The sequence below is a fragment of the Dipteris shenzhenensis genome, chromosome 15 (genome assembly GCF_047967505.1).
Source record: "Dipteris shenzhenensis isolate YYH24624 ecotype China chromosome 15, Dip_SZ_1.0, whole genome shotgun sequence".
NCBI classification, from domain to species: Eukaryota; Viridiplantae; Streptophyta; class Polypodiopsida; order Gleicheniales; family Dipteridaceae; genus Dipteris; species Dipteris shenzhenensis.
Window position 1 is genome coordinate 30,576,350 of NC_141610.1, and position 10,619 is coordinate 30,586,968.

General features: G+C 41.6%; 1 protein-coding gene across 1 annotated transcript; it reads right to left on the reverse strand.

Annotated features, from left to right (window-relative positions):
* Nucleotides 1-1,688: 1,688 nt before the first annotated feature.
* Nucleotides 1,689-3,055, reverse strand: LOC147893675 (putative methylesterase 11, chloroplastic). Its single transcript, XM_087386523.1, has 4 exons — nucleotides 2,747-3,055; nucleotides 2,521-2,664; nucleotides 2,315-2,440; nucleotides 1,689-2,186 (listed from the first exon to the last, which is right to left on the reverse strand). Exons 1-4 carry the CDS (start codon nucleotides 3,053-3,055, stop codon nucleotides 1,917-1,919), a joined length of 849 nt encoding a protein of 282 aa, XP_087242649.1. The 3' UTR covers nucleotides 1,689-1,916.
* Between the last annotated feature and the right edge of the window lie 7,564 nt (nucleotides 3,056-10,619).

Below are 10,619 nucleotides of genomic sequence, written 5' to 3' on the forward strand. Positions count from 1 at the left end.
CGTGTGCCATACCCTCAGCATCTAAGAGCACTTCCAAAGGATATTCATGTGGATTGGCTACTTGATGAAATGGAGAAAGCAGAGAAAGACGAGGGGATGCATATCACAATGGAAGAATGGGAGTATGCTAGGGGATGCATGAGCAAGGTCGGTATATAGAATGTTATGCATAAGTTAGGAGCTTTTTATAATTTAGATTGCTTATTTAATTGATTTTGTCTTGGTGTAGTGCACTATGTTCAATGCTATATGGTGTGAGGGCAAGCATTTTCGAACACAACGGATTGATGATATGAGAAACACACAAGATTGCGGCGTCATTGCTAGCTTTGAGGGAGCCAATGGAGCCATGGATGATTATTGTGGCATAATCCAAGATATCATTATGCTTGACTTTCGACGCTTCTTTGTGTATGTTAATTTTAGTGTAAAGTGGTTTAAGGACATGGTGGAAAGAGGCCCTAATGCAACAATCAAACGCCATGCAAGTGGCTTTGTAACTATTGACTCCACAAAGTTTTGGCAAAGTAGGAAGGACACACTAGTACTACCGCAACAATGTGAACAGGTACTGTGCACACACATAAAAATACTCGCTTTTAAATATTTGATGCAAGAAAAGTAACATGATTGTATTTGTGTTTGAATTAGGTTGTCTATCAACCAATGGTGGATAATAATAGATGGTGGCATGTCATACCTATTATGCCACGTTCCAAAGTGATGTATAGTACATTTACTAATATGGAGCGTATGGAGGATGATCATGGCCATGGACGTGATGATGACCGTGATACAAGAGAGGAGGATGATCATGAGATAGGAGATATAGATATTGAGGCCATTACCCATGAGGACGAGCCTACCATTGGAGATGCTGATTTCGATGAGCACATGAGTGGCACAAGTAGTAGTGGGTTGAATGTAGTTGTAGATCTAAACACTTGTTTGGATTTTGAAGTAGATAGTTTGGCAAGGGTTGATCTCATTGAGGATGAGATTGAACCGTAGCCCCACAATTGATATTGGCAAAACTATTTTACATATTGTCTCATTCTCCTCATCTCACTTAATTCTTGTATATGTGGGCTTGCAAAAAATTATGTGCTTTGGTAATCATGGGCAATGTTTGGAAAGCAATGATGTAGACCAAAATCTCACTTTCTGTATTCTCTGGAGCGCGTTTATTTACGCGTCTAAATGCGCGTCTGATTCTCAGTGTAAACGCGCAAATAAACGCCCTAATACACGCGCAAATAGACGCACTAATAAACGGAATGTTAGACGGGCCCGTATTTTCTCAAGTCAGACGCGCAAATAGACGCGGTCATTTACGCGCAAATAGACGAGCTTTTAAACGCGCATGTAGACACGCCCGTAATTTCTCTACTAAAGCAACGCCTATAGACGCGTCTGCTATTTTGCGCGTCTACCAAGCGCGTCTATAGTTGCTTTGTGTTGTTGTGCTACACAAACGCACAAATGAACAAGCATAATGCAACAGTACTTGAACTTGCAAAAGGAAAAGCATATACGATATTTGTCATAGATCACTTCATTGAGAATGTTTGCAATAGCAAGAAGATATTGGAGGACCCCAAAGAAACCGATGTCCTCCGAACAACAATTCAAATAAAAGAGGGGATGCTTACAGAACCTTGTTTGAGAAACATCAATGAGAGGGATGGGCTTGCTAATGGTGCTGACAAAGTATTCATAAAGAAGTTGCTTCATACATATAGCCCATCGGCTGTCTCAGAGAGACGATGACGGCTACAACCATATGTTTGAGCATGGAGGAGTCGTGCCTAACTGTATCCCAATTAAACTGGCATGTATAATTAATCGGGTGTTTGGGGTTAACTATATTTTAACAGGTACATTATCCTCATAGTATTCATCATTTCTTTGAATCCTTACATTGACGCTATGGACAATAAGTAATTTACAAGAGCCTCGGGCTGAGAGAAGAAGGCGGAATGATCGCTTTTCTTGATTTCGAACACCTCCTGTGGGGGATTTCGTTCAATTATACTCGTCTGGACATTTGGTGGGATTGCGTGATCCAATGGAGTCCTGACATAGAAGCGCGGAATCCTCCCATAGCTCGTGGACGTAAGGTTCATCACCTCTTGAAATTGGGCTGCAGGGGTCAGATTCAATAACGTATACGCAAGATTTGCATCCTGCGGATCGGACAAGGAATCATTAAGCTTGTAGAGTTATGCGGAGATTGTTTGCTAACAGTCTGCGAGAGTTTCAAAAGTAGCGTATTGAACCTGCAGATGCTTTGAACATAATCCATCCTTCTTACCTCGGGTGGGCTTTCGTTGTACAAGATTGCTTTCGCCTGCGTGAGATTAAAGGACACAGCAGTAGCGGCTCCGTTGGCAGAATACGAAACTAGTAGAGCACCTCTTTGTATTAGTGCTGTGTTAAGCTGCCCACACGACGCGTCTGTAAGAAGGCAATGGCTTGTCTGACCTGCGCAATGGGAACTCGGAGAAATTGATTGCACACCTGAAAAAGCAGGGCTGGAAAGAACGTATCGCCGTCTTTTGGCATGAAGGCAGCAAGGAAAACGGCCTTGGAAATCTTATCTGGATAATGCTCCATGGCATAAGAAATGCTGCTTCCGCCGAGACTGTGGCCTAACAGAATCACCTGTCCACAAGAAGACATTAAGAGTTTCTGCGAGCAACATATTAATTAGCGTCGGATACTTCAATCGAGATGAGAAGCAAACCTTATCGGCAGAAACATTGTTAGCCAGGAATTCAGTCAATGGCTGTACGTATTGAGCGACGGTCGTCACAGTATCCGGAAATACTTTGCTGATACCATTGGAGGCGAGGTCGATGGAAGTGACCGAATGGCCAGCCGCTTGGAGAAGGGTGATGACGCGGTAAAAGCACCAAGCTCCATGGCCGAGACCATGGACGAGGACGAAGTGGCGACTTGGGCCAGCAACTGTACTGGACGAAGTGATTAAGCGAGGAGCAGAGAGAAGAAGCAAGCTGGAGACGAAGAGAGAGCTGAGCCGGGAGGACGCCATAACTGGTGGCCGGGTGAATTGTCGTCAATGAATGGCTAAAGCGGACCAGCTTCTTTTCTAACCGTCAATGAATGTATGATGCTGGATAACCAATACGGACGCAACGAAACGATGACGCAGACATATATTTGTCTTCTATACGCTCAGGAAGCCGGAGCTGAAGGATGACCTTTGCGTAAATGTCACGTATCCTAGTTCGCTGCTTAAAATTCCTCTATCTGAACGAGTTTACCGGTTTTTGAGTCACCTCAGAGACTTTGGCTACGTCGGTTGCAGTTCAAATTAGTTCAATCAAACATCGGCCGCGCACACTATTTTGAATCAGCTGGGCAATCAAACAATCTTTCCAGTAGCGTGATCATCACTTGCTCGCATTTGCACCATTCGGTGTATTGCAAATCACACGCATTCATCAACTAGAGACCAAAATTCACTCTCGACCGGGCATTTTGGGGCCAGCCATTAAGGCACTTCAAACTTTTTCAAGTTGCACTAGCTAGCATCTCACACCGGACGTAGCACGAAGGCGGGCCTAAGGATAGATATAAGGGGGTTACCCTTGTCTTATGCACACGTGGCAAGCTGCATCCCTCCTTTGCGGACTTTTAGGCGACGGAGGGTCCAAAAACCTTTTCGGTGAGCGTAGAGACATCTTCATCACGGTGGCATCTAAAATCCTTTGCATGGCATCACATGGCCATGCAAAGTGGAGTTAATGCACCAGGCCCGGCCCCACTATCTGCATGGCATCCCCCCCTGCTCCTACGTTTTGAATCGGGCCAGAAGCAGAGGCAGTTCTACCGAACAAGGAGCAGAATCCGTCGTAGAGCAGCAGAGCGTTGAGTCCGTCATCGAGCAGGCACCGAGCCACAACACAGACATCAGAGACGAAGCTCACGGCAGGTTAGCAAACGAAGCATAACCTACTCTGTGTCTGTGCCCCTCGCTCCTACTTCGAATCTGCCACTGTATGCATATATGGGTTGAACGTCCCTGGGAAAGAGACTGTTGCCCAAAACAACTAAATTTGCAAGAATCGTAACGCTGCTTTCTCTGCAAGAGTCGCTTCACAACCTCTGGGATAAACGTATCCAATAGAGAGCTAAAGACTGTCACGGGGAGTTGGGATTCATAGATGCTGTTGTGAAGCGTAAACATTTCCACACTGCTTCTCGAAAATGTTCGTCAATCACATCCTCTAAGAATTTGTTCCATTCTGCATCCCTTACCTCCGCATAACCGCTCGAAGCTCGTCCCGTTTTCAGTCTCGTATTCCTTCTTCGTTCGTGCGTATATCCATGTTGGCAGGACCGCCTGCAAACCGAAAGTCTATAACAAAAGGTAACCACCCGCCTTGTGGAATCTTGCTTAACACAGCTGTAAGGTCTGCCACCTACCTACCCCTTCAATGACTACAAAAATGCCGAAAAAAGGCTAGGACAAGAGCCGGGGACACGTCCCACACAACCAACATCGCACCATAATAGCCATTTCCTGGAAATAGGGGATGGTATCCTCACCAAATGCATTGCCAAGAGAAGCTTCATCACGGAAACCATTTACTACTGCTATGCATAGACCTCACTGGTATGCATAAGACCTCCTTGGTATGCCTTCTCTTGACATTTGTAGCAATAGGTATGCATAAGACCTACCTTGGTATCCCTTGTTTTAAAAGCTCGTTGTAGTTGTGTTTTACGGTTCTCTGCTGATCACGTAGACAATGTAGTATATAAACATATCATTTTGTTGTAATTGGAGGGGGGGTCGACCTACTAAAGAAGAGAATCCGGCTACTAACTTGACAGAGAGAGGGGGGAGGGGGGGGAGAGAGAGAGAGAGAGGACCTTATTAAACATTGCTTGTGGACTAGGCTTCCTCCTCTCTTAGTTCCTTGCACCATGGCAGCAAAGGCAATAGAGGGCTACACCGTTCACAGGCACTCAGATCATGTAAGTACAATGTACTCGCAGCGTTTTTGTGTGTCATTGCCAAATTTTGAGCTCATTGCTTCGTTATAAAATTTCCAAATGGTTTGTTTTAGAAAATTTATTAAAAACATTTGGCACGTGTTATTTCCTTTTACCATGTTACTCAACCCGTTAGTAGAAATTAAATTATATTCGGAACTTTAACATCTCTTTGATTTAAAATGTTGTCATGGTTTCCTATGGCTTGTACCATTAAAGTTTTTTGGCAATTGTTGTTTTCAGTTTGAGGAGCGCAAGCTCCTCGGTGGGGCCACACTATGGATTTGCAAGAGGCTGTCGCAAATCCCCCAATATTCCCAAGACTTTTACTTGCAAGATTAGGTTCGAGGGTCATCGTCCACAAGAACACAACCGGCAACCCTACCTTCGTGCTGCCCAGTCTAGATAAGAACCTTTCGCCCCATGTGCCCCACCACCACCAATGCCCCCACTACATGATCCTCCACCGCCTATAAATGAGGAGGCAGCAAGGGTGGAGAGTACTCCCTGTCATGATGGCTCTGGTACATTAGTTCAATACGTTTTCTTTTTTTGACGTTTGAATGCTTCAAGTGTAATTGTCCTCATGTTCAAATCTTGCATGTGTCCAATGTGGAGAAGTATCGATATTGATCTAGAAACACCACCGTCAAACAAGGGCAAAACATCAATGCATGTGGATTTAACATCACCAAATCCACATTATGCAAAGGAGAAGAAACATATGCAGGACCTGCCTCAAGTGAGCCGTGGAAAAGCCTTCCTTCAACACTTGCATGAACTCCGAGATTTGCTTCTAATTAGTCTTTGTTGCACTTGTAGGGCTCCTCCATAGGGGATGTTGATAGGGCGGCCTCAAAAATGGCTGATAGCATGAGGCATGTATTGCAAGAGGCATTCGGACATGCTCAGGGTATCATATTCTCGATGGTTCAATTTCTTTATGTGTCTTGTTATGCTCATTGTGATGTGTTTTCTAAATCGTTGTGCGCACTGTTAATTGCTTGGTCTATTGCATTGTAGTTCGTAGCGATGGTCCCCATGATTCGCATATGGTAGACCTACTGAGACAATGTCTCTTCCTCTCCTTGAAGGAGTCCATTGAGGAGTCAAACAAGGAAGATGCGATGGAGGAGCCAATAGAGGAGCAAGAGCACAACGAGGAGGAGGGATAGAGGAGGAGAACAAGGGAGAGGAGCAGACTGAGGAGGACGAGGATCAGGAGGGCGATGCGTAGGAGGCAGTGGAAAAAATGAGAAAGGGGATAGAGGAGGGCGAGGAGGAGGCATACGAGCGTGTTTTGGGATGCAAGGAGCCATCAGATGATGTACGAGATGGGGATGAGGGGGTAGGGGAGGCATTGGATGATGTATTGGAACAACATGAGGAGACCAGTGATGATGGGCACCTCAAGCTGCATGTGCTAGGTGATTTAGCATACACGGACTTGCAAACAAGGGCCGTGGCTATTGCTGCCCCTCATGAGGACGAGATCACATTTCATTTATGGTCATGCATGCGAGACCATAGTTTTGATATAGGTGCTAGTTCTAGCCAATGAGCTATTCTGTAATTGAACTTTTCAATTGACATTGAACTATTTCTATTTGGTTAGAATAGTTTTCTGTGTTTAGTTGATTTTTTCCATATGAATGCATGCATGAAAAGTTGAGAGGACGTGGCCCCTCGAAGAGGTCGAGGTTCGATGCTGACAACTATATATTTGGCCAGTGAGGATGGAACTACAAATAGAGAAAATTCCTATGGTTTTCTACGTCTCTTTCATTTTTGGAGCAAAGTTTCAATTTTGAGAGCATGTTCTATAATTCAGAAGGTAATATGTGTGAGTTGACATCAAGTTTGTACATACATTTTTCCAAGTTCGATATCATAGAGATCATATGTTTAAATGACAAGGACGTAAACGATTTAAATCTTTATGTTCTTATATTCAAATGATCATATGCTTAAGTGTTCATATGTTTAGATGATCATACGATACGATTTATGTCCTTGTGCTCTTATGTCCTTATATGTTATTCTCATATGCGCAGCTTCATATGTTGAAATCACAAGCATGTAAGTGATTTAAATCTTTATGTTCTTATGTTAAAATGTTCATATGCTTCGGGTTTCATATGTTTAAATGATCATACGATATGAATTTTATTTCCTATGCTCTTATGTCCTTATAAGTTATTTTCAACTGCGCGGGTAGATATGTTGAAATGACAAGGACATAAACGATTTAACTCTTTAAGTTCTTATGTTCAAATGATCATATGCTCGAGTGTTCATATGTTTAGATGATCATACGATACGATTTATGTCCTTATGCTCTTATGTCCTTATATGTTATTCTCATATTCGCGGCTTCATATGTTGAAATCACAAGCACGTAAGTGATTTAAATCTTTATGTTCTTATGTTAAAATGTTCAAATGCTTGGGGTTTCATATGTTTAAATGATCATACGATACGAATTTTATTTCTTATACTCTTATGTCCTTATAAGTTATTTTCAACTGCCCAGGTCCATATGTTCAAATGCCAAGCACTCAAGTGATTTAAATCCTTATGTTCTTATGTTAAAATGATCATATGCTCGAGTGTTCATGTTTTTAAATGAACATACGATACGATTAATTTTTTTATGCTCTTATGTTCTTATATGCTATGTTCATATGCGCGGGGTCCTATGTCCATGTTCTAAAGCGTTGGATCTACATGCATGCTCTTATGTGCTTATGCTCTTATATCCTTAAACAGGGGATGTTGATAAGGATGTTTATATCCTTAAGCTCTTATGTCCATACATGTTATTATCATATGCGCGACTTCATATGTTGAAATCACAAGCACATAAGTGATTTAAATCTTTATGTTCTTATGTTAAAATGTTCATATGCTTGGGGTTTCATATGTTTAAATGATCATACGATATAAATTTTATTTCTTATGCTCTTATGTCCTTATAAGTTATTTTCAACGGCGCGCATTCATATGTTGAAATGACAAGCACTCAAGTGATTTAAATCCTTATGTTTTTATGTTAAAATGATCATATGCTCGGGTGTTCATATGCTTAAATGAACATACGATACGATTGATGTTTTTGTGCTCTTATGTTCTTATATGCTATGTTCATATGCGTGGGGTCCTATGTCCATGTTCTAAAGCATTGGATGTGCATGCATTCTCTTATGTCCTTAAACAGGGGATGTTGATAGGGTTGTTTATGACCTTATGCTATCATAACATATAAGCATATAAAGATATAACATCTGCACATCTAGTATATAAGCATGTAGGATATAAACATATAGCATACAAGCATATGGGCTTATTATTAACTTACGGCACATAAACATATAAACATATGCCATATAACCATATAAACATACAATATATCATCATATAGTATATAAGCATATAAACATATAACATACAAGCATGTAACATATAAACATAGTTGCACATGACATAAAACATATAACCATATAAACATACAAACATACAACATATAAGCATACAAACATATAACATATGTCATCTAGCATATAGCGTATAAACATATAGCATGTAGCATATAGCATATAGCATATCAACATAGCATATAAACAAATAAAAATTTCAACATGTTACATATAAGCATATAACTTGCAAACATTATTCAGTCTAGAAAGAGACTTGAGAAGACGATAAACATGCTCTGGACGAGAAGAGTCCTCATAGCCCGGTACTTGGAGCATGTAAATTTCTTCCTGAATGTCACCATGCAGGAATGCCGTTTTTACGTCCATCTGATGGATATGAAGGTCCTCCTGTGTAGGAGCTCCTCCATCATCTAGTCTTTTTCAACGTTTAATGCATTCTGCATGTTGCGGAGCCGTTTGTAAAAAGAGCCTCCTTTTTGGCTTCTATATTGAGTACCAAGTCGAGAGGGAATGCTATTCATTATCGTGCTTGGCGGCAAATTGAAGAAGGAGGTCGATTGTTATGTTCTACGATTATCTCTATTGGTTTTTGAATTCCAAAAACATCTCCAATACACCGCTTGCCTTTGGGCTGATGAACCCCTGATGCAGCAACTGTTGTTGAGGATGCCATATTCCAAACAAGGAAATATTTTTTGCATATAGCATCCAAGTCCCTGAGCTCTCATCACAAAAACAACACACACATCATATGAGAAGTGTCATCACAAAAACAACGCACACATACTCTCTCTCTCTCTCTCTCTCTCTCTCTCTCTCTCTCTCTCTCTCTCTGTATATATATATATATATATGTCTCGCTTCCTCTGTATTGTACCTGGAGATTCTCTACCAAAAACTTTCCCACGCTTCAGAATTGCAACCAAAATAAAGGTGGGCATACTTGGTGGCTCACTTAAATAAAGGTTGCCCATGCCAAGGAATCGCAACCACAATAATGTTCGAGGAAGAAAACCACAAAGGCATTGGAGCGCACAATGTACCAACCCAACCACCACTCTCAAACGATTGTTCATCGAGATGCATCTAAACTTTAAGGTTTTGGTGCGTGTGTGTAATGAAAAAATAATATTTGCATTGAAAGGCATTTCAACTTCAAAAAGGTGTTGCGTAGACATTAGAAAAACCATACTTTTCTATTCCCACGAGATGTGCAAACATCTGGCGTACATGTCAAATTCAGAAATGACCAAGCCTCGATGAGCATACGAACTTCAAACTTACATTGTGTCAACATTGAAACCACCATTTCACATAAGTTATATTTTGTGCATTTGAACAGCGCATTGCAACCATTCACGATTATAACTTTCTAGAAGACATACATATAACCAACACTTGGCAATCATTTTGAACATGTTTCACATTAGTGTTAAAGGAGACCATATGTTGTATTAGTTGCCACACAACATATCCATCACAATAAATTCAGTTCCAACGACGCAGTGAGCTCTGCTATAAAAAACTCTATTGCTCTGCATTGCTATCACTGGTACTCCCGCTCTCATCGTCGTTGGTGGGAGGGTCACTTGCAACCTCCTCCTCAACCTCCTGCTGTATGTAATCATACTCTTGTTCATCGATGTATCCACGATCCAAGAAGACGTGCACACATCCCATTATATCTTTAACATGATATTTCTTGTAGATATCAAGCATGTCCCTAACACACCAGAGCTTCTTCAGGTCCTTCAAGTAAACCCATGCAAAATTTTAGTGCACGCTTCTCCAAGCGTCTTGTGGCTCCATCCCAACGGCGCACGTGTGCCTAACTATTGGTCTTGATCCACTCGGAGTCATGTGCGATCTTTTCCTCCACATGAAGCTGAAGGGCATCCATGCTTACGATTGCAGAAAAATGAGCTACAGGGGACGGATTGAGAGAAGATAGGTGAGGATTTGGGTGTTCCATGACTCTGAAGGAAAAGATAAGATCAAGAAGGGCCAAACATGAGTCATTACAAACATACAATAGATGATACATGCAAGAACGTATTATCACATTCGTACTCGTAAATGAACATCCTCGATCAAGGAAGTTAGTGGTTTTACTATTGCACTCAAACTCGTACCCATCTTAATGATTGCATTCAAAAC